General features: G+C 50.5%; 1 protein-coding gene across 4 annotated transcripts in view; it reads right to left on the bottom strand.

Moving 5' to 3' along the window:
- The window catches only part of SHROOM2 (shroom family member 2), a 139,592-nt gene extending 116,438 nt beyond the window's left edge, over window positions 1-23,154 (bottom strand). For all 4 annotated transcript variants that reach the window (XM_057538031.1, XM_057538032.1, XM_057538033.1 and 1 more), the window contains exon 1: window positions 22,806-23,154. In XM_057538031.1, coding sequence (XP_057394014.1) covers window positions 22,806-22,970 — 165 coding nt within the window. In that variant the 5' untranslated portion in view covers window positions 22,971-23,154. The remainder of the gene's footprint in view (window positions 1-22,805) is intronic.
- Between the last annotated feature and the right edge of the window lie 929 nt (window positions 23,155-24,083).

Below are 24,083 nucleotides of genomic sequence, written 5' to 3'. Positions count from 1 at the left end.
GGTCTTCGTTGCTGCGCGCGGGCTTTCTCTAGTTGCGGCAAGCGGGGGCTACTCCTCGTTGCGGTGTGTGGACTTCTCATTGGGTGGCCTCTCCCGTTGCGGAGCACGGGCTCCAGGCACGCAAGCTTCAGCAGTTGTGGCACGTGGGCTCAGCAGTTGTGGCTCACGGGCTCCAGAGCGCACGCAGGGTCAGCAGCTGTGGGGCACAGGCCCGGCTGCTCCGCAGCATGTGGGATCCTCCCAAACCAGGGCTCGAACCTGTGTCCCCCTGCATTGGCAGGCAGATTCTTAACCACTGCGCCACCAGGGAAGTCCAAAATCTTTCCTGCTTTTACTCCACCACATCTGAAAATGAGCTACTCCATTGCAAGAAGTGAAACTGCTCCACTCCTTTCAGCAGACCATCGCGAGCAGTGGAGATGCTGGCGGTCCCAGTGGGTGGCGGTCCCAGTGGGTGGCGCTCCCTTGCAACCCACCTGGGATTTCTGGGAGTGTTTGGCTTCGAGAGGCTCTCCCTACCCTGCCCAGGTTCTGAACCCTAATGCAGCGTCTGAATGGGGGAAAACAACTACATTAACTGGCCTGGCCCAATCAAGACCCTGCACGGTTCAAAAGGGCAGAATTCTTGTGTGCTGGGATCACAGAAGCACAGCGGGGCTACTGATCGGCTCACAGGCATTCCAATCCCCAGAATGCTTCTCCCGCTTTCCATCATTGTTCCCTGGACTCGGAGGCTCTAAATTCTGGAACTAAGAAAGGTTCCGTACAATTACTTCTGTCCAAACGCATCATTCCTGGGAGGCGGGGAGAATCAATGGAAGACTTCTAGGTTTTATGTATCTGAACTTAACGTGTTTCCCTTCTCTCACTAGAAATCAATGATTTTTTTAAACGCTTGAACAGTTAAACTAGCACGATTTGAGGGAAAACCCAGAATGTACTAACCTCATTCGCCTAAAACCTAAATGTTGTTTCTGTATTTAAATCTGAAACATGACTTCCTGATTACCACCAAAAACAAAACATAGCCAAAACCAAAAATGACTTTCTCAGATCCTCCCTCTTTCTGAGAAAAGTAATACCTGATTATGTTTTCACAGCATATAATTTTACATGAATTGAAGGCACAACTATAAAAATACAATCTAGTGACAATTTAAATACACTCTACAAGGGACTCCCCTGGTGGCACAGTGGTTAAGATTCCACGCTCCCAATGCAGGGGGCCCGGGTTTGATCCCTGGTCAGGGAACTAGATCCCACATGCATGCCACAACTAAGGAGCCAGCGAGCCACAACTAAGGAGCCCGCCTGACGCAACCTAGACCCAGAGCAACCAAATAAATAAATAAATAAATAAATATAAAAATTTTTTTTAAAAATACAATCTACAATTAAGAATAACAAGAAAGGTAAGAGAACAAAGCATGGAAAAGATTTATTCAATTACATAGCCATTGATTTTTATTCTAGAGTGCAATCAATTTAGCAGAAGTCACATAACCAGAATGGTTATTGATCTGTGCAAAATTAGGTGGTTCATTTGACGAGTTACAGTTTTGTGGGGATTCATACTATTTATATTGGGCTACAGCTTGGGGCTAAATTACAAGGGAAGTCTAGCTTTCAATGCTTCTACTGGAACAAGGTTCCCAAAGTGCAGGCTGTCAGCCCAGGGCTGTTTGATAGTTACTGAACTTTTAAATTACTGTTTTTTCTATTATGCACAGAGGTCGTTTCTACACGTGGTCTGTAATCCCTTCAACAGTGAACACACGTCCATGTAGAGACACTCTTCCTAACTCTTTTTAACGAAAGGGACATCTGAACCTTCAGCTATCTCCTCACTTCTAGAGCTCCTGAAATCATCATTATGACATTTAATCCTCACCAGGATATCGCTGGCTGCATGCTATTTAAAACAAGAAAAGCAAAACGACTCTCACCTTCCCTTCCAGAGAAGCCCAGCCAATACCTAGCCTTTGTTTTGTTTCTGACATCTTTATTTTGACTGATGTTTCATAAAAAGGAGGGGGGAAAAAAAAAAAGGACAAAAATTGAGTCAAAGTGACTCAAATGGTTGAACTAGACACCTACTTTTCAATAGTTATTACACTCAAACGGAGTCTTTTTTCCAACTGATTCCTTTCCTTTCGAAGCAGCTAGGAGCTAGGACCAAGCATGGAAAACACAGCAGCAAAGCAAGCCAAGTGTCTGTCGGGAGCCCTCCGGAAGGGACAGAGGCCCAGGGGAGGCGCCCCTAGCACACCTGCTCCACGTGGCCCCGGGCCAGTGTGTTGAGACCACACCTGCCCATCACCCCAACTACACCTGGGCAAAGGGGAGGGGCCAGGGCTGCCCTGGAACACACCTGCTCCCTCCCCGGGGCTTTCTAGAGGTGCCACCTGCACGTAGGAGCTGGGACTCCCATCGCCGTGCAGCCCCGGGCCTCCACCAAATGGGATGGGAGAGGTGACCAGCACCTGCTGCCACCCAGCTCATCCAGGGCCATCTCCAGCACCCTCCGGCCAAGCGCTAGGTGGACCCTGCTGTGCCCCGGGGTACCGCTCAGATCCCTTGCCTTCCCTCTATCAGCACCAGGGGCCCGCAGCGTTCCGACTCCTGCCCACACCCCCGCACCCATCTGCCCTCCGCTGCAGAGATCCCCGCCATCACCTCCTGCTTAAAAACCTTCCCTGGGGGGCTTCCCTGCTGGCGCAGTGGTTGAGAATCTGCCTGCCAATGCAGGAGACACGGGTCTGAGCCCTGGTCTGGGAGGATCCCGCATGCCGCAGAGCGGCTAGGCCCGTGAGCCACAACTACTGAGCCTGCGCATCTGGAGCCTGTGCTCCGCAACAAGAGAGGCCGCGATAGTGAGAGGCCCGCGCACCGCGATGAAGAGTGGCCCCCGCTCGCCGCAACTAGAGAAAGCCCTCGCACAGAAACGAAGACCCAGCACAGCCAAAAAAAAATAAATAAGTAATAATTTGAAAAAAAGAAAAAAAAAAAACCCTTCCCTGGCTCTCAGCGCCCACCTCACCCACTGCGGCCCCCTCCCCTGCCACTAACCTGCAGGAACAGCGTGGGCCCCTCCCCCAGCCCAGGGGCTGACTCTCTCCGCAGGCTGTCTGCCTGTGGGTCCACCCAGCACCAGCAGAGGAATCCCTGTGACGTGCATGGTGAGGGGTGTGGAGGGTCTGCCCACACGACAAGCCCTAGGAGGGGCCTCCCATCAGCCTCCTCTCCGCCAGGTCTGGGCAACTCAAGGATAAGGCTGACCACCTTGACCCATTTCCTTATGGTAAGTAACAACTTTATTGGGCTATAAGTCACATACCATAAAATTCACCCCTTCAAAGAGTACATCCATATACAAAATAGATAACTAACAAGGACCTACGGTACAGCACAGGGAACTCTACTCAATACTCTGTCATGGCCTCTATGGGAAAAGAATCTAAAAGAGAGTGGATATAGGTATACGTATAAGTGATTCACTGTGCTGTACACCTGAAACTAACGCAACACTGTAAACCAACTCTACTCCAATAAAAATTAATTTAATAAAAGAGAAAATCCAATGGGGTTTAGTATGCTCAGGGCGGTGCAGCCATCACCACTCTCTAATTCCAGCATATTTTCATCACCCCATTCCTCCCCCTGACGACTGCCCGTCAGCTCTGTCTCTGTGCGTCTGCCTGCGCTGGACGTTTATATCAAAGGAAACATAAGTGTGCTCTTGACCTGTTTTCATTTCAAATACCAAACACACGCATTAAGAAATGTGGTGTCGGGGCTTCCCTGGTGGTGCAGTGGCTGAGAATCTGCCTGCCAATGCCGGGGACACGGGTTCGAGCCCTGGTCTGGGAAGATCCCACATGCCACGGAGCAACTAGGCCCATGAGCCACAACTGCTGAGCCTGCGCGTCTGGAGCCTGTGCTCCGCAACAAGAGAGGCCGCGATAGTGAAGAGGCCCGCGCACCGCGATGAAGAGTGGCCCCCGCTTGCTGCAACTAGAGAAAGCCCTCGCACAGAAACGAAGACCCAACACAGCCAAAAATAAATAAATAAATTAAAAATAAAATAAAATAAAATAACAAATGTTCAAGTACAATTGGTGTCTTAAAAAAAAAAAAAAAGAATTCCCCCACCCTTGGTATCTAATCAAGTTCCTTTATAAAAAAAAAAAAGAAATGTGGTGTCCGATAGCTATTAACAGAAGGGCTGAATTTCAGTTCCAGAAACTCCCGGCTTTGGGAACACATGAGGGGTTGGGAGAAAGAAATCCACCTTCTGGGACCAGGGACTCCAGGCACAGTTCATAATAAGGTGACACAAGGCCACCCCCGCCCCAATCTTCCACATCACCCTCTTCTCACTACCTCCCCACCCCAAGCAAGTCCCAGCTGAGGTTTCAAAAGTTCCCTGAGACCTCCCCCATCTCCTCTACTGGTCCAAACTAGTCCTGCTTTAGAAATTGGTTCTTATTCCATGGGCATAAGACCATCTTGGGGCCACTGTTAAAATTCCGACTCCTGGCACCACCAACCCTGACTCAGTAGGATAGCACTTGCTAATTCCGATATACATGGCAGGTGAGTCACACCTTTCTAGAGCACCAGTTCTCAAACTGGAGCCAGCGTCAGAATCCCCAGGAGGATTCCCGACCGAGCCCCAGTTTGGGGTTCAGTAGGTCTGCAGCGGGGCCAGGACCCTGCGTTTCTAACAAGGCCCCAGGTGAGACTGATGCTGCTGGTCTGGGGGCCGCACCGTGAAAACCACCGCTTGCTGGGGTGCAATCCCCCTGCCTTTCCACGTTGTCTATGGCCGTTTTCATGCCACAGCAGCAGAAAGGAGTAGTTCAGTCCACAAAGCCAAAAGCACTGACCCTGGCCGTTTGCAGAAAAAAGTCTGCTGACCTCTAGTTTACAGAGGATCATCCAAATATTAGAAATATCATGAGTATGTCTATGGCCAAGGTGAGACTTCTGGTACTTCATATGGATTGCAGAGAAGTGGGGGGGATGGCATGTAATTTTATAAAGTCCTCAGGATTTTTACACTTTAAACAATGACCTTAAGAAAGACTTTTGGGAACTTCCCTGGTGGTCCAGTGGTTAAGACTCCATGCTCCCAATGCAGGGGGCCCGGGTTCAATCTCTGGTTGGGGAACTAAGATCCCACATGCACGCCACAACTACAAAAAAAAAAAAATCCCGCGTGCCGCAACTAAGACCCAGCGCAGCCAAATAAATAAATATTAAAAAAAAAAAAGAAAGAAAGATTTTTTTAAGTCACATAGAAAAAAGAGCTTTAGTGCACTTCTGTACTCAAAGGCCCCGGCTAGAGTCCTAATCCTGACCACCGAATAAGATCTGCAAGCAGGCCGCTCGGGGCTTGGTTTCCCACCTATAAACATAAACAACCCTGGTCAAGCCTCCAGCAGGCTCATTACAGAACAAGGGAGAAAAGAAAGACTCAACAGAAAACTTGATAAACTGTACAACGTGATAGGAAGATAATGTCAAGGCACCCCCAACCCTGGAAAGGTTAAGTCCATTCAGGGATTCCCCTGTAGTCTGGGTTCATCAAACAACCAGAAAGGTTCCAGATGCGGAGCCTCGTTTTCATTTGAAGCTGTGTTACTGGAAAGAGAGCAGAAAGGAAAAGAGAGAAGCTCATTTCCCAAGGTGGAGGCGGGGCAATGCCTTGCTGAGTTGTTACTGCCCTTGGCCACAGAGCATGACCCTCCTCAGTGTCTGCACCCCAGAATCCACCCCTGCAGACAGGAAAAGGCATCCTCCACAGAAGAACTGGGGTCAGCAGGGTGCCAAGAGCAAAGGACGGTGTCCTCCTTCCATCTTCCACGCACTCAACAGACAGGCTGCAGCTTCCCTCCTCCTGAGGACGGCCCTGCTGGGCGGCCAGGGCAGTGGGTGCAGTCCCTCCTTTTGGCAAATCGCTACCCTCATCTGCGATACAGGAGAAATACGGGTGTCCGCTTTCTAGGGCTGTTTGGAGATGCTCTACGCTCATGCACAAAAGCAAGAAGCAGCAGCCAAAAGCAAGGCTTCAGAAAGGTAGTTGCCATCCTATGGACAAAGATGATGCGGGGAACCAACAACACACACTGTGGAGTGTTCCAGGGGCCGAGGTGAGAGGCTGACCGCGTGGGTCAGAGCAGGGGTCCACATCCCCTCTGTGGTCGTTAAGTCCCATGAGTTTTGAAAAGTGTTCTTTTTAAGATTTTAAAAGATTTTAAGGTTTCCAAATGGTCAGTTTCAATCGTGCTTAAACAGCCTCGAAGCCAGAAAGACCAATTCTATTCTTTTGATTCATGAGAGGTATAACCCCCCACCCCCACCCTCGCCAACCGTGCTCAGGGAATCACAGGTACCACGCCTGGGCGTGTGGATGGCAAGCTCAAAATGCAAGGAAAATACCCAAGAGAAGTGAAACATACATCCACACACAGACAACTCTGTGAATGTGCGACTCTCCACAGGAGCATTATTCATAAAAGCAAAAAGGTGGAAACAACCAGATGTCAATCAACTGACAAACGATAAACAAAACGTGCTCTATCCATAAAGTGCAATATAATTCAGCCATAAAAAGGAATGAAGTCCTGACACACGCTGACGTGGATGAGCCTCGAAAACGTGATGCGGAGTGAAAGAAGCCAACACAAAAGGCCACGCATTGTGTGGTTCTGTTTAGATGAAATGCCCAGAAGAGGCAAAGCCACGGAGACAGACAGGAGACCGGTGGTTGCCAGGGGCTGGGGGCAGAGGAACGGGGAGGGACTGCTGATGGGCACAGGGTTTCTTTCGTGGATGATGAAAATTTCTGGAATTAGAGCGATGGCTGCACAGCTAAGTGAGTATACTAAACTCCACCAAACTGCACACTTTTTTAAAAGGATGAATCTTATGCTACGTGAGTTATATCTCAATCAAAAAAAAAATTTTAAACTCAAGGGAAAAACCATGCTGTCAGGCCTGCCCTGCACGCTCTCCAGCCACCGCAGGGAATGGAACGGGCCTCCTCCACACTGTGCATGCACCCTTAGTCCAAGAGGCTGCAGAGCTGGGAGACATGTGCAAAGATCCAGAGGTCGGAATGCTCTCGGGGCTGCAAGGATGGCAAGGAAGCCAGGCCGTGGTCTCTATGTGGATCCAGAGGACGAGCGTCCCGTGGCGCCAGGCCTGGGCTGGCTCTGGTCGACAGCGCGGGGCCACAGGTGCTCGGGGGGGCCTGCCCCCCAGGCTGGCCACAGGTCAGGTTCTCTGCGTCCTCCACACTCCCTGGGCCACCCCCTCCTCAACCCGCCCATGACACTGAAGTCTGGTTAACAAGGGACCTCGGAGGCAGTAAAGACAGCAGAAATGCAGCCCGGGAGAGCAGGCGAGGGAGACTCAGGACAGCCCACGGACCCTCTCCCCTTCTCCCCCCTGCGGGGGGTTCTGGCAGGGCTTCCTTCACACGTGTGCGCATGCCTGCCTTTCCAGGACAAAGCAGGACCAGGCGACAGCAATGTGCAAAACAAGTCGCTGCGGTGAGGCCGGGGGCACCTCCTTTACAGGGCAGACTCATGCAGTCCCGCACTCTGCTTTTCCTTCCGCTGCCCGTTACACACCGCAAGTCATCCCCTGTTGCTGGGAGGCCTGGGAAGCCTCATTCTGTAATGGCTTCACAACACGCGTGGCCTCGTTCTTTAGAAACACCTAAGGTTCCTTCCTCAGTCAAGGCAGGAGGGAGGACTGCAGAAGACAAGGCTGGAAATGGGCAGGAGCTAAAAGGTAAAGAACCTTCTGGACCAGCTAAGGTGCAACACGAGGAGTTACCTTTCCAGCAAGAGCCTGAGAAGCCCAGCCGGGCTCTGGCACATGCACTGCTGGGGGTCTAGAGGAGGCTGGCGCGTGGAGAGTCCAGAGGCGGTGACAGTACAAGACCAGTCCCGTGACGGCCCCGAGAGGCGATAACGGAGGCCGGGACACCAGGGGTGAAAGAGAAGGTACAAATACGAGACACTGAGGCTCCAGGGACCGGGTGATCGGTTGGCCACGGAAGGTCAAGGAGAGACAGGCATCAAGGATGACTCCTGCATGTGGGGATAAACCTGTCGGCAGGCCCGGAAGTGCAGGAGAATTAAGGTAAAGGAAGGTGCAAGATCTGCATCTGCAACACGCTGAGTTGGAGCGGCCTGGGCGGTACCCAGGAGGCTCTCCCAGAATCTGGACCTGCAGTGGAGACCTGAGAGCTGTCTGCCTGCCTCAAGGAAGCGCACCAGGCCACCTAGACGAGAGAGGAGAGAGAAAGGAGGGGCCTCCAGCAGAAACCAACACTGCTGCGGACGGCCAAGGAGAAGAGCCACTTGCACAAGGGTCGAAAGAAAGAGAAAGCGTTTCTGCGCGGATGAGACACCTCTTTCAGATCGGCAATAACACCACAGGTAACCTGAGAATTACACTCTGTGAACGCAAACCTAGCCCCTGCCAGGGACAGAAGGCGCGTCCTCAATCAGCAGCAGACAATGTAAATTTACCTTTGGGGGTAAAACTGCACAACTACATGCAGTGGTGTGAGGTTCTAATAATTTTTCTCCAGAATGCCAGCCCCTGAAAATGGGGAGGAAGAGGGGAAAAGTAGCCCCAGCCCAGCTCGCAACCCACAGAGGCATCCACTCTGGACGATTTCATCCACTCTGCGGTGAAGTCAACACAAAATAAATACGACTCAAGCAGCAGCAGGCCTGTCTTTTCAAGTCCAGGTGTTTCCTTTCCAAACTTTCATTCAAGATTCAGGGCATCTAAACACTAATGAAAATTGAAAGAAAAGCTGCACCTACCAAAAAAAGCACACAGTTGTTTTAAAGACCAACATATTTTGATCAATACAAAGTACTCAGTTTTCCAGAAGTTAAGATTTTCTTTTTTATATGCTTGTCTACAAAAAGCTAAATGATAAAACTCAATATATACCATAGTAACGAAACATATCATTTTTAAAATTCCAAGTGGCATACACAAAACTAAGCTTCCTTTAAGCTAGCATGTGATTCCAAAGATTGTCGACAACGTAATTCTTAAGAGAACTACGTTCAAGCAACTCATAATTAGATCTGCACGGTACCAAGCAAAGAATTCCACAGACGGGGAAAAAGAATTCAATGTACCTCTACTACCAAAAATAAGATTATTAAATGTTTTGGGTTGCTGATTATCTTTTCCCTTAGTTTCAATTTTTTCAAGATGGTTTGAATCTTTCTGCAACAAGAAAAAAACAGTATTGCTATGCTTACAAACTGACAAGCACATGTACAATTAGCACAGATAAGTATCACTGTGTTTACAAATTTACAAACGTGGCACAATTCACATAGACAGAAGCAGAATTTCAGCAGCAGCAGTATTTCATCAGCTTCAGCATTTCCAAGCCACAAGCAAAGAATCCCTTCACCTCCTTTGAAAGTCACGGAGGGCCACCGGTCCTGGGGCTCCAGGCCCCTGGGGTTCCCCCCACCCACCTTCCCAGGCTTTCCGTAAGCATTTCAACACCTGGAACAGAAGAGGCTCTCCTTCCCCACCCCTCTCAGCACCCCCTGTCCCGTAACCCTCAGATCCCCACACCAATGCCACCTTCCTCCAGGGACCAGCTTTACTTTGCACTTGCCTTTATCTCCCTGTCCTTGATGGTCTACCTCGTGTTTCTATGTTTTCTATTCCCTACGGAAAAGAAGAGCCCGCCACACAAGATCATAATTGATGAATCTGATAGAGGCATCCCGGTTAATGAGGATTTACTGTAACCCGCCCAGGCAATACCCTCTGCACTTGAACCAAAGTGGTAAGTAAAGCACAATTCAACCAGGAGAAAGGTGCACACCCTGACATCGTACCGGCAGCAGCCGGCAGCCACTCTCCTCCTCTCCTCTGGTCGGCCCTCCCCGAGGGCTAAGCAGCTGGACTGGGGAGCCTCCCTGCCTCCGCCCCACCTCTCCGTAGCTCCCAGGCAACCGTCTGCAGAGAGGGGAAGGCAAAGCAACACAGGGTGAAAATTAAATTTCCAACTGAGAGAAAAGCTACGGTGGAAAGAAGCTGAACTTCTGAGCATGCAGGTCTCATTTTACGTAATAAGTGTGCAGGGAATAAGCTACATGCTAATTGGACACCCACAGCGATTCCTTCTACAAAGTAAATAATCATTCCCTCTGTATGGGTGTAAATTAAACATTATATATTCAGTCTCTTAAAGCTAGCGGTATTCATTAAAAGGAAAACTTTTGAAAACAAACTTACGGTTACCAGGGGGGTAAAGGGGGGGAAGGGATAAATTGGGAGACTGGGATTGACGTATACACACCACCACACATAAAATAGATAACTAGGGCTTCCCTGGTGGCACAGTGGTTGAGAATCTGCCTGCCAATGCAGGGGACACGGGTTCGAGCCCTGGTCTGGGAAGATCCCACATGCCGCGGACCAACTAGGCCCGTGAGCCACAACTACTGAGCCTGCGCGTCTGGAGCCTGTGCTCCGCAACAAGAGAGGCTGCGATAGTGAGAGGCCCGCGCACTGCGATGAAGAGTGGCCCCCGCCTGCCACAACTAGAGAAAGCCCTCACGCAGAAACAAAGACCCAACACAGCCAAAAATTAATTAATTAATTAATTAAAAAAAATAGATAACTAATAAGGATCTACTGTACAGCACAGGGAACTCTTCTCAATACTCTGTAATGACCTATATGGGAAAAGAATCTAAAAAAGAGTAGATATATGTATATTATAACTGACTCACTTTGCTGTACTCCTGAAACTATACTATATAAACTATTTGCAACATTGTAAATCGACTATACTCCAATAAAAATTTAAAACACACAAAACAAAAAAGAAAATTCCTGATTTCTCTCCAGATTTCATTTGTTAGAATGCTCTAACTCTTGTAGTAAGTAATCAAAGAAACGTGTAATGGCCCAAATACAACAGAAGCCTCTTTCTTGCTCATATACTGGTACTACTGGGAAGGTAAGCAGGCTATGGTCAGCCAGCTTCCTCCTCAGGCATTCAGGGACCAGTGCTGATGAGGCTCTGCCCTAGGATCATCTCACTCCAGACAACCAGAAGAGGAAAGCAGGACAGGCGGTAAACGGCCGGCATCACTTCTACTTGCTTCTGATTGGGTAGAACTATGGCCTCACAGCTGCAAGGGAAGCTGGGAAGTGTAGTCCAGCAGCATGTCCAGAAGGAAAAGGAGAGGCAGGCCCCAGTGAGCAGAGAGCAAGCATCTCTATCAAGCCTGCGGGTCTGACTCCACGCCCTCAAAGAGTTTCTACTGCCAGAAAGCAAAGCAGTGAAGAAATGGAGTTTGTTCTCATGGGACATTTAACCTTCATCTTTCCTACTATTTTCACTTCCCAAACCACTTTTTAAAATCTTATTCTTCCGAGGGGCTTCCCTGGTGGCGCCGTGGTTGAGAATCTGCCTGCCAATGCAGGGGACACGGGTTCGAGCCCTGGTCTGGGAAGATCCCACATGCCGCGGAGCAACTACGCCCGTGAGCCACAATTACTGAGCCTGCGCGTCTGGAGCCTGTGCTCCACAACAGGAGAGGCCACGATAATGAGAGGCCCGCGCACCGCGATGAAGAGTGGTCCCCACTTGCCACAACTAGAGAAAGCCCTCGCACAGTAACGAAGACCCAACACAGCCATAAATAAAATAAATAAATAAATAAATATTTAAAAAAAAAAAAAAAAAATCTTATTCTTCCGAACATCACATTGATCTGAAAGAGCTACCTTTCATTAATATTATAAAAAGGAAAAATCAGTATTATTCAAAAACACCTTAGGGACTTCCCTGGTGGTCCAGTGGGTAAGACTCCAAGCTCCCAATGCGGGGGCCCGGGTTCGATCCCTGGTTGGGGAACTAGATCCCACAAGCATGCTGCAACTAAAAATCCACATGCCGCAACTAAGAAGTCCGCATGCCGCAACTGGGAGTACGCATGCCACAACTAAAGAGCCTGCATGATGCAACTAAAGATCCCGCATGCCACAACTAAGACCCGGTGCAGCCTAAATAAATAAATAAATAAATATATTTTTTAAAAACCAGTTTTTGGTGGAAAGGAGGAAATAATCACTTCCAGTGGGCTGTAAATAGCACAACTAATGTACTGGTGCTGAGCATAAGATGTGTATTTGAATTAAATGCTTTTCTACAAATCCAACACTAAACAGTCAGAATAAGTACCAAAATCTCTAGGAGACACATTAAAATGTTGCCATACAAAATCCAGCTTAAAGTCTTTCAATGATAAATTGGCAATTTCAAACACTAACATTACTTTTTTAAGAAATTTGTTCACATTACTTTTTATAGTTTTCCAAATTCTTAGTGAAGCAGGATGAAGTAGGGTAAAGGGGGGAAGGGGGAGGAGAGATGGAATTTAAATCTACTAGAGCTAGGGCTTCCCTGGTGGCGCAGTGCTTAAGAATCCGTCTGCCAATTCAGGGGACACGGGTTCGAGTCCTGGTCCGGGAAGATCCCACATGCCGCAGAGCAACAAAGCCCGTGCGCCACAACTACTGAGCCCACGAGCCACAACTACTGAAGCCCGCGTGCCTAGAGCCTGTGCTCTGCAACAAGAGAAGCCCCCATGATGAGAAGCCCGCGCACCGCAACAAAGAGTAGCCCCCGCTCTCCGCAATTAGAGAAAGCTGGCGCACAGCAACAAAGATCCAATGCAGCCAAAAATAAATAAATAAAATTTTAAAAATGTAAAAAAAAAAAAAAATCTACTAGAGCTAGCTTTCCATACTGACTCATTTCACCCCTGTATCAATATACTGAAGTGGGAATGATTCTAGTTTGACAGCCTGAAGGATTAAGGGTGAGAAAAGGTTAAGGACAGAGCGCACAATTCAGCTACATATGCAAGACGTTCTCTCCAGACTGGAACCACTGTGGCCAGAGCAGGAGGCAGAGATGACCACTGTCACGTCGCCGAGCAAAGCAGGGCTCCTCTAAACTGGCAAACCTCGCACCAACGTTCAAATCTGCCCTACGCCAGAAACTTATGTTCAGTAGAGGAAAACATTACTATCTGAAGGGATGTGACCAGCCCAAAAGAAACAAGCGAAGCTATGGCCTTAAAGGAGTCCCCAGGGAAGCAGCCTGGCTAGATCACTCACCCACGTGCACCAGCCTCCAAAAAGCATTGTGGTCACCCACTCTTACATACCTGCAGACGGCAAGGACGAACTGAGCCTCCAATAGAAGCCAAACAAACACACAAAAAGCAGCGGAGCTCAGAAACGGAATCTACACAGCAAGAAGACATTTTTTAAAACCAGCTTAATATTCTCAAAGATATGAAAGAAGAACCATGAAACAAGATCAGTATGGTATCAAAAAGGAACATTCGAGAACAACACTAACAAAACAAACAAAAAACAAACAACTTTGGAAATTAAAAAAACCCAAAAGCACACATTTAAAACTCAATGGGGGCTTCCCTGGTGGCGCAGTGGTTGAGAATCTGCCTGCCAATGCAGGGGACACGGGTTCAAGCCCTGGTCTGGGAAGATCCCACATGCCACGGAGCAACTGGGCCCGTGAGCCACAATTACTGAGCCTGCGCGTCTGGAGCCTGTGCTCCACAACAAGAGAGGCCGCGATAGTGAGAGGCCCGCGCACCGCGATGAAGAGAGGCCCCCGCTTGCCACAACTAGAGAAAGCCCTCGCACAGAAACGAAGACCCAACGCAGCCATAAATAAATAAATAAATAAATAAATAAATAATTTAAAAAAAAAAAAAAAAAACTCAATGGAAGGATTGGAAGATAAGGCTGTACAAAATCTCCCAAGAAGAACAAAAATAGAGAGAAAAGAAAAATAAGACAGAAAAAATTAGAGTTGGTCCAAAGGACTAAGAAACAGAAAGCTTTGGGACCTCCCTGGTGGCGCAGTGGTTAAGAATCCGTCTGCCCATGCAGGGGACACGGGTTCCAGCCCTGGTCCGGAAGATCCCACATGCCGCGGAGCGACTAAGTCCGTGTGCCGCAGATACTGAGCCTGCGCTCTAGAGCCCGCGAGCCACAACTACTGAGCCCACGTGCCACAGCTACTGAAGCAAACGTGCCTAGACCCCGTGCTCCGCAACAAGAGAAGCCACTGCAATGAGAAGCCCGTGCACCGCAACAAAGAGTAGCCCCCGCTCGCCGCAACTAGAGAAAAGCCCGCATGCAGCAACGAAGACCCAACGCAGCCAAAAATAAAAATAAATTAATTAAATTAAAAAAAGAAAAGAAACAGAAAGCTCGGTTGTCTCCCCAACAATACTGTACACCAGCGGAGATCAGAACACCACCTGCAAAGAAAGTGCCGAGGGAAAACCGTCTCCAACTCAGACTTCCACACCCAACAATCCATTTACTGTCAAGGTAAAATAATGACATGCTCAGACAGAGAAGGTCTCAAAAGACGACCCCCTGTGTGTCTGAATATAGTAAAAGATTTTTTGCAACTGCGGAAGATGCAGCGGATGAGTCAACGATATGCACATAGAAAATTAGGCAAAGACACAAAGCCTATCCTTACCCTTGGTGATGATGAAAGCTTGTGCAGGAGAAATAATCATAGTTTGTACCACGAGGCTCAGCAGTGTTGGCACTGGCATTCAAAATAACATACACACCGAAAACTGCTAACCAAGTGGTTCTCAAAGGGGGCAATTTATTTTTTTATTTTTTTGCAAATGCTATAACATTTTATTCTGTCAATTATGAGACGAAAAACAAATTTTTAAAATAAATTTTGTCTTTAACTTTTTCTACATATTTGCAGGAGGCTTTACCATTTATTTTTATTTTTTTATATTCATGTTAATTTTTTTTTCTAACATCCTCATTGGAGTACAATTGCTCCACAATGGTGTGTCGGCCCCTGCTGTACAACAAAGCGAATCAGCCACCGGCATACACACATCCCCACGTCTCCTCCCTCTTGCGTCTCCCTCCCACCCTCCCTATCCCACCCCTCCAGGTGGTCACAAAGCACCGAGCTGATCTCCCCGCGCCACGCGGCCGCCCCCCACCAGCCATCTTCCCCATCCATTCATCTGTCGATGGACACCCAGGATGCCCCCAGGTCCTGGCCACCGCCAAGAGCGCCGCAATGAACACCGCGGCACATGACTCTCCCCCGAACCACGGTCGTCTCAGCGCACAGGGGTATTTTTTTTTTTAATCTTATTTTTTGTATTGAAGTAGAGTTGATTTACAACGTGTGCCAATCTCTGCTGTACAGCAAACTGACCCAGTTCTACACATAGAGACATTCTTTTTTTTAATATTCTTTTCCATTATGGCTTACCACAGGATACTGAATACAGTTCCCTGTGCTCTACAGCAGGACCTTGTTGTGTGTCCATCCTACGTATAATAGTTTACATCTGCTCACCCCAAACTCCCAGTTCAAAGGGGGCGACCTTTGTCCCCCAGTGGACATCTGGCAACGTCTGGAGACGTTTCTGACCATCTCAGCTACAGGAGATGGAGGAGTCTGTACTGGCTTCTAGCGGGTGGAGGTCAGGGCTGCTGCTCGCCATCCCACAGGGCACAGGACGGCCCCCCGCGGCAAAGAACTATTCGGCCCCAAACGTCAGCGGTGCTAAGGTAGAAAAAACCCTCTTCTAACCAAAATTATTATGTAGTTACATTGGGAGTATGGGGGCTCAAGGTATGTGTCTGGGTAGTTGGTGTGGAAAAAAAGACTACATCCCAAGCTTCCACAGTGGGAAGTCCACAGTTATCCCGAAAGGGAACAATGAAAGTAGCAGCCACCTAGAATACAGGCAAATGCCCAAAGAAATCAGCTAAAAAGTTTCAATAGCTTCTCTAGGGACGAGGAAATGACATGGGGAGCTGCTGGTATGATAACAAGCCCTGCAGAACTATTTGCTTATTTCAACAGCGCAAGAGCCACTTTGATAAAAATAAAAACAAAACTCAAAAAGATACACTAACATTTTGTGTCTTTCCTCCCTTGAATAAGTACAAGGTTGCCTTTAGAGCCCACACAATCTACCCTGCCTGGGTTCTTGTTGGCCTTCACAATTTGCCTTTGATCTGAAAGTCTTGGTCACCTTTGGCCAAAAGGAAGACAATCGCAACCCTTCCCAGGCCATGTAGAGCACTGTTCTTCCAGATCCATCCAACAGAGGCTGCAGACATTGCCTCCAACTTCATACCCAGGAGATTTTAGAAAAACAGCCCAGGTTAAAAAAAAAAAAAAAAAAAAAGTTACTTCTGCTTTGCAATTCAGAACATCCTGGCTTTTCAGAACAACCTTATTTGTTCGAACCTAAAATAAAGTTAGTCCAATTATTTTTTAACCATAGCCTACCGTCGTCCTTCTACTAAGATAAGTTCCCCCGAAGAGAGGCCTTAACATTCACACTGGTGAAGGAAGCAGGCCCCACCTACCACAGGGCCATGCAAATATCCACTCCAGCAAGGTAACAGGAGAACAGTTCTTCCAGAATACACCCTCCCTCTGTTGAACACTGGCAAGGTTTTAAAAAGACCAAAAGAGCAATATGCAACCCTGAGGGCTTTCAAAACCCTTCGTGTGGGTGGAAATTGCAGCTTGGAAGAGTGCGGCTTGCATAATTTCTCATCAAAGGATGGCCCCCATGCCTGACTGCAGTGCATGAAAAGTAAAAGAGGTAAGACTGAATAAAAAGTCTGTTCAGCCTTTAAGTCCTTAAATTATCTCATTGACTGTTTACACTGCACCCAGTGTACAAGAAGAAAAGCTCCCCAGAGCCCCGAAGAAATCCTCAAATCCAGGTTTATTTGCATGCTGACACAAAACAACTTTGGCAAGAGGACAGCTCCAAAATGCCTTCCAAATAGAAAAGCCAGCCCTTTCCAAGCTGGGAGCCCAGTTTCTTTGGCCGAGAAATAGAAAGGTGAATTAAGAAATCCCAGCTCGTTAGGACAAGGTGAACACGGCTATTTTTATGAGCCTTTCATTCTCATTCTCTTCTACGTTTAGCTCTCGGGCAAACTTGTTTTCTTCTTTTCAAAAGATGAATGTTAGGACATGTTATGAAGCACTCATAACTGAACCCAGGAAAGGCAAAATCCACCACGATGCAGAAGTGTGATGCACAGCTTAAGTTTATAGCTTTTCACACTGTGGAAGCCTCTGGATTTATAGATGTGAGTCCTGCTGAATTAATTTCTAGGAGAGGAAAGAACCCCCCACCCATTGCACCTCAGAGCTCCAGCACCAGAGCTCGGGATGGGACTTGGGTCTCTCTGCCAGACTTCCCACCCCTGCACCCAAAACACCTCCGCAGGACCAGGGGTAAGAACTAACAGGACCCAGCGAGGCACAGGCTGGGACACGGGAATAAAGATATATCTGAATGCCAGCTGGCAAGGCAGGTCTTGCCTTTCCACCAACTGGAAAGCTGTTTCAGCACAGGAAAGAAAACTCACCCTTCTTTTTTTTTTTTTTTAAACCGTACTATTAATTTTTAAATACAAATGAGTCTCTGGCAGTACACTCCTCCCAACAATCATTAAACTGCAGCCGGCCTCAAAGACGCTGGGACCTCACAGTGCCCAGGAGTTGCCCCGGCCATAACAGTACCCACAGTACCTGGGTCTGCCGAGGAGGGGTGCCCAGCCCTCACCCACCCGCCATTTATTTCTATGGAGCCCTGGGAAAGTGGCAGTGGTCCCTAGATGGGTGCTGACGTGGGACTGTGCTTCAGCACCGACGTCGAGCAAAACCCGGAGAGGCTGAGATCCATCGGTTCCCGATCCACAGCCGAATTCAACAGACCCCCCCCCCCTTTTTCACAGCCTTCAGTGGTAACTGATAAAGAACTTGGCTCCTGGGGGTAAATATAAGGACGTGCAGACAACAACTTGTCCTGACCAGGGTTGCCAGGTCACCAACGACCGTGACTCAGCACAGCCCATGAAACGGAGCCCCTTTCAGACCACCGCAGAAGGTACCTCCCACCCCCAACCAACAGCTAGTCTCTGCCCCAAGCCTCCGCCATCAGGAGCTCTAACGGCTGACACAGGACATTTGCCACTTGGGTGTGTGGGCCAACCCCCCAAAAATGTGCCCTTGCTTCCCCTCCACCCCGCCTTCAGCATGCAAACCAAGAAGGACATTTAAGGACACGGCCTGGCATCCAGTGAAACCCCGAACGGTCCGAAGGCTCCTGAGAGGGTGCGTCAGGCCGGGCACACCCCAAGCCCCAGCTCTCCCGCACCACCCCCCAGGACGGCTCTGGTCCCCAAAGGCAACCTGAAAATCAACGGGTTCCCGAAGGAGCCGCCCGTGGGCCCAGGCCAGGCCCAAATTACTGTCTTCTTTGGAGCTCCTGGCTAAGGCTCTGGCATTCTTGGCGGGAAGGGGGGGGGAGGACCTAAGAAATGGTGAAAAGGAGGGGCAAGGGCTTCATTCCTTCCCCGGTTAACAAACATTCCTGAGGCCGAAGGGGGCTCTGCTGACACCCAGCTGGCCCACTTAAGGTTTCCTAACGAATCCCCAAGGGCCCTTCTGGAATTCTAGGCCCTCCAGTGACACGTTAGAAATCAGGCCCTACCCACTCCCATGGAACTTTTACACTTGCTGAGCTGATGGGGAAAGAAAGTGCCACGCAGACAGCAGGACCACGTACAACATCGCACCTACTTACACAGCTCCTGAGAGGTCCCGCATCAAAGCACAGTCTCGGAAACACTAACAAGTCAAAGTCTTTGGAGTTTCCTAAGGCAGGGACATTATTTCTGCTCCCTCTCCGACAGCAGTATGAAAAAGTGGGGTTTTGTGTATCTTTCAGCCCTGGTAATACGTCAAGCTACAAGTCAGTGTCAACGTAACGAATGGTTACAAATCTGGTTGCCACCTTGCTGGGGGACTTTATGTGTGCACTTTGAATTCCAAGAATGCCACTCCCGGGAAGTCAGTATCCCTTTAACTTCAAACCCGACCCAGAGAAAAGGCAGTCCTCACCGAGCAGCCCCGCTGAATGCCCATGAAACACAGCACTGGGGAGTTCCTGCTTCCATTTCCTTTTTCCAGATACAAAAATGCAGATGAAGCAAGTATTTGTTTGAGTTTTACTGTGTAAATAAAGCCTATTATCAGGGCCAGCGCTTAGGAAGAAAACAGCCTTCCCCGCCAAAGCTAGCTATGCCAGGGGCCTCCGAGTATCTTCAAAAAGAAGAATGAAGCACAAGCGTTCAAAGCTAAAATCCTTTCAAAGCAAAAGTGATATACAGTTACTCTAGCGAGGGTGATTTGTGCCCAGGAGACATCTGGCAACGTCCGCAGACTTTTCTGGTTGTTACACCTGGGGGGAGGTGCCAGTGGGCAAAGTCCAGGGCTGCTGCTAGACACCCTACAATGCACAGGACAGCGCCACCGCCCCCAGCAAAGAAACATCCAGCCCAGAACATCGGTCGTGCCAAGGCTGAAAAACCCTCACAGGATGTGACAAAGTTACTGAATATGGCATCGCAAGTGATGCCAGGCAAGAGCGGATGGCACTAAGTGGAGAGAAAGCAGAGACATGCAGGGTCAAGATCTGGTCCTGAGGACCCTTCTCAAGACTCGCCAGCTTTGTGACCTCAGGGCGCACCACTGAACCCTCCTTGGCCTTAGCTGTTTCATCTATAAAATGGGCTAATGAAACTCCATCAAGGGGCTTCCCTGGTGGCACAGTGGTTAAGAATCCGCCTGCCAATGCAGGGGACACGGGTTCGAGCCCTGGTCTGGGAAGATCCCACATGCCGCGGAGCAACTAAGCCTGTGCGCCGCAACTACTGAGCCTGCGCTCTCGAGCCCGCGAGCCACAACTACTGAGCCCACGAGCCACAACTACTGAAGCCCAGGCGCCTAGAGCCTGTGCTCCGCAACAAGAGAAGCCACTGCGATGAGAAGCCCGCGCACCGCAATGAAGAGTAGCCCCCACTCGCCGCAACTAGAGAAAGCCCGTGGGCAGCAACGAACACCCAACGCAGCCATAAACAAACAAACAAACAAACAAACAAATAAATAAATAAATAAAATAAAATAAAATAAAATAAAAAACTCCATCAGGAGATCAGGGATTGAACCAGCCTTGTTCTTGGCATCACTTCCAGTTCTAAGATGTACACTCCTATGAGGCTTTCAACTGAGACACTCATCATCATACACAGAGTGTGTCCTCTTACACTGGATCAAGCTTCTTCCAAGTCAGATTCTGTTAGAAATGAGCTGTATAATATCCCAGGGCTCTAATATGTAACTATTTAATTACAAGGTTTCTTAAATGCAAAAAAAAATCTATTAGGAGGCCTATTATTTAATGAGCCCTAGAGAGTTTTCAGTAGCCACTGGGAAAAGAAGATTCAAAGCTTGGATTAATCTAAATTCTGGAGGTGGGACAAATTTCCCCAGTCTCCATCACAACAGTCTATTTCCATTTTTTAAGTGATTATAATGGACACGCTTTCCTTTATCCTTCTGTAATAATGTGACAGTAAATCACCAGCTGTTGGATTGTAAGCAAGCATCAGTGATGACTTAATCCAGGAGAAAAGACAAGTAGGTGAAATACTGCCACCACCATGCAATACAATGTGTGGTTAAGGAATATATACATGCATGTGTGAGCACACGTGTGTGCATGTGTACACAAGTGTGAGTGGAAATTGGTCACAGATGTCCCAAACTGTCCTGAATCCTCTCCATCCTAAGCAAAGAAACCACAAATCTCCAGTCACAGTAAAGCACCTATAAAAACCAAGCAGCAGTTTAAGGGAGGGACATATTAGCATCTCAGATAAGACTCATAAGCAGTTTTATTTCTGCAAAATCCTGAAGCACGATCTGGAAAGGCAGGGCGTGTACACCGCTACCAGCCTAGCCCCCTCCCCCCCTACCCACACACCTTAGCAACTACCGTGACAGCCAACCCAGGGGCCAAATCAGGAGCAGACTGCCTGCCTCCTGTGCCCTGAATAGGCCCTGGTGTGTGTCCATGGGTTTTACTGTCCACCTCCTTCAGTTTCTACAACAGGGTCCTCTTGCACAGGGAGAAGAGAAACCACTATAAATGCACGGGGTTTTTTAGAACTTGAGGTACAGAGAAAGGAGGAGGTCCCCTTCTCCAGCTTCCGGTAAAACAACTGAATTTTAGAGTTTACGTCCAGCTTTCTTACACTGCATAAGCCCAAAAAGCAACATGTCATCTTAAATAATGTTTTACGGCTTACTCCATCTGCTGTAAAGACACGTCCAAGGAAGACAGGTTGAATCGCGCGCGCGCGCGTATTCTCTTTTAAAAGAATCTCTAGAAACGATAAAAGTCTGAGTAATTTACCTGATACCTTTTTAACTTTTACCATCAGAAATGCCCGGTAAAACTTTTATTATTGAAAAGGCACAGGCTACTATGCCTTAATGCACGTATATGCAGGAAATGCCTGTCCTGCACAACGTGTACACTCTATGCCTGCTCCGCCACATACATTCTTCCAAAGAATCCAATTCATTAATGGGTTGCACATGGGTGAAACTTATAACAACAATGACAGCCTCTTTCCCCGGTTCCACATAAATTCAGTGCACGTCTCCCCTCAAAGTCTCTAGTTTTATAAATATAAAAATGAGCGAAAATAAAGATCAGAGAAGTTTAGTGTCTCATTTACTATCCAGACAACAAAGCCACACCGCCTCCCAAATTCAATCCGGTGGGGTGGGTTAGGAGTCACTTTAGTTCTTCCTGCTGTGGTGAAGCTGGAAAGCAGAGAAAACCAGTAAGTCACCTTCAAACGCTACTAGGAGCCAAGAATTTTTGCATTTTAAAGGGAACTTTGTCCCCAGGAATGGCGCGGCCCAGACCTTCCCAGAGAAACTGACCAATAGACACTTTTAACCAGAAGAAAACAGGACGACTGGTTTGCTGTTTGTGTGCTTTTACAGCTTTATACAGGTTCGGCTGGTAAGTTTCAAGATGGGTTTTCTGTTTTGAGACAAGAGAATTCAAAGTTCTAAAGTAACCCCTACACACACACACACACACACACACACACACACACACATTAGAAACTTATATTTGGGGGCTCAAATCCCACTTTTATAAAGGACGCTGAAAAGTTTCAATTTGTTTTTGCAGGTATCCAGAGCGCCGTGGGTCTAGGGCTGGAAGCGAAAGTCAATAAATATTGATGGGCTTTTGGGAATCGAGAAGCTAGGCTGGCGGCAGCTGCTAGTCTGGGCTTCCTAGCGATAACGGGTGCAGGTCCAAGGGGTGCAGAAACAAGGACCTAGACAGGCAAACACAGGTGGGGACGTCTCTGTGCACCCCCGGCACGTGGGAATGTCCCTCCCCACGTGGGAATGTCCCTCCCCGACCTCTGGGTAGGCCCACAGGTGCAGGCCGGCGCAGGCGAAGCCGGGAGTGACAGGGGACCCTGCCAGGCCCTTTCCCGGAGGGGGAGGGGAGGGGACCCGGAACAGGAGCCATTGAAACTGCGCGGCGCTGGGAGCCAGCAGGACCGGGAAACAACGCAGAGGGGCCAAGGTGGCGCCCGGACCACACACCTATGCGAGTCCTACTACCCACGTCCTCGCAGGTGACCCAGGCGGACGCGCGTCCCGGGCCCGGGGGCGCGAACCGGACACCCCCTCCAGCGCTCCTACCCCCCGACGAGTCCCTCGGGCCCCAGGCCACCTCCCGGCTGTCACCGTGCGTGTCCCGCGCCCTCCGTACCTTCGTGATAACCAGCGGCTCGCCGTGCTCGCGGCCGCCCTTCAGGGTGAAGCCCCAAGGGGCGCCGCCGCTCAGTTGCACCTCCACTAGGCGCCCGCCATCGGCCGCCCGCGCCTCGGCCTCTGCCAAGCGCTCTGGCCGCGCGCGGGGCTCTGCGCCCTCCATGGCGCGGGGCGCGGAGGCGGCGCGGCCGCTCAGGCCCCCAGGGCCGCCCGACCTGCGCCCATGCACTCCGGGGAGCCCCGGCCGGCCGAGGGCGAGGGAGGCTCCCGGCGCCCCCGCCGCCGCCGGCCACTGGCAAACTTGCGCTGCAACTTGGGAGGAAAGTACCGGCCCCGGACAGGGAGGGAGCCGGGAGGACGCGCGGCGCGGCGCGCGGGGGAGGGCGGGCCCCGGAGGGGGCGGGCCCGCGGGGAGGGGGCGGGGAGCGGCGGGGTCCGGCGCGCGCTCGGGGGCTCGCGCCGCTCGGGGGGCAGGGGGCGGGGCGAGCGCTCGGGCTCCCGCGAGTTGCCCGGAGGGTGGGAGGTGGGGGGGAAGAGGAGCGCCGACCGGGACCCCCGCGGCCGCCGGCGGTGGGAGGGGCGGGGAGAGGCGCGGGGGTCGGCGGCGCGCGTGCCCGGGGCTCCCCAAGTCGCCCCGAGGCTGGGAGCGCGCTCAGGACCTCGCGCCGCCAACCGAGCGCAGTGTGCTGGGGGCCGGGGCCGGAGCTCACGCTCGGGGCGCGCGCAGGCCTGGGGGGCGGGGTGGGGGGCGCGCTCGGGGTGAGGGGCGCGACCCGCGAGGCCAGAGGACGGGCGGGGGCTCGAGGTCCGGGGCCTCCTCCTCGTCTCGGGCGCCGGGCGGCCCTCGGAGGCTCGGGACACGTCCGCCCGCTGCTTGGGTGGCCGAGGCGCGGCAGGTGAGGCGGCGGAAGCGCCCGCGCGGGGCGGGCCGGGGCGAGGCGGGCCCAGCGGCGGCCGGAGCCCCCGGCGCCCTCCATCTTGGAGCGCGCGGCCGGCTGGCGCCCCCGCCTTTGTTCGCGCGGACCGCAGGCGGCGGGCGGCCGCGCAGGTGAGGCCGGGAGCGCCGCGGGGGTCCCCGCCGCCGTCCCGCGCCCACCCGCCTGTCCCCGCGCCGGCCCACTGTGCCCCCAGCGCAGGGCAGCGGGATGGCGGGCCCCTGGAGCCCTCTGCGCGCGCCCGCATTGTCCGGCGGTGCAACCCAGATACCGAGGGGCCGGTGTTGGGTCGTTCTGTAGTTACAGCTCAGGAAGTCTTTGCGTTCAAACCCTGCTCTCCC

This window comes from Balaenoptera acutorostrata, chromosome X (genome assembly GCF_949987535.1).
Source record: "Balaenoptera acutorostrata chromosome X, mBalAcu1.1, whole genome shotgun sequence".
Taxonomy (NCBI): domain Eukaryota; kingdom Metazoa; phylum Chordata; class Mammalia; order Artiodactyla; family Balaenopteridae; genus Balaenoptera; species Balaenoptera acutorostrata.
The sequence above is the reverse complement of the archived record's forward strand: the minus strand, read 5'-3'. Positions and strand labels throughout refer to the sequence as shown.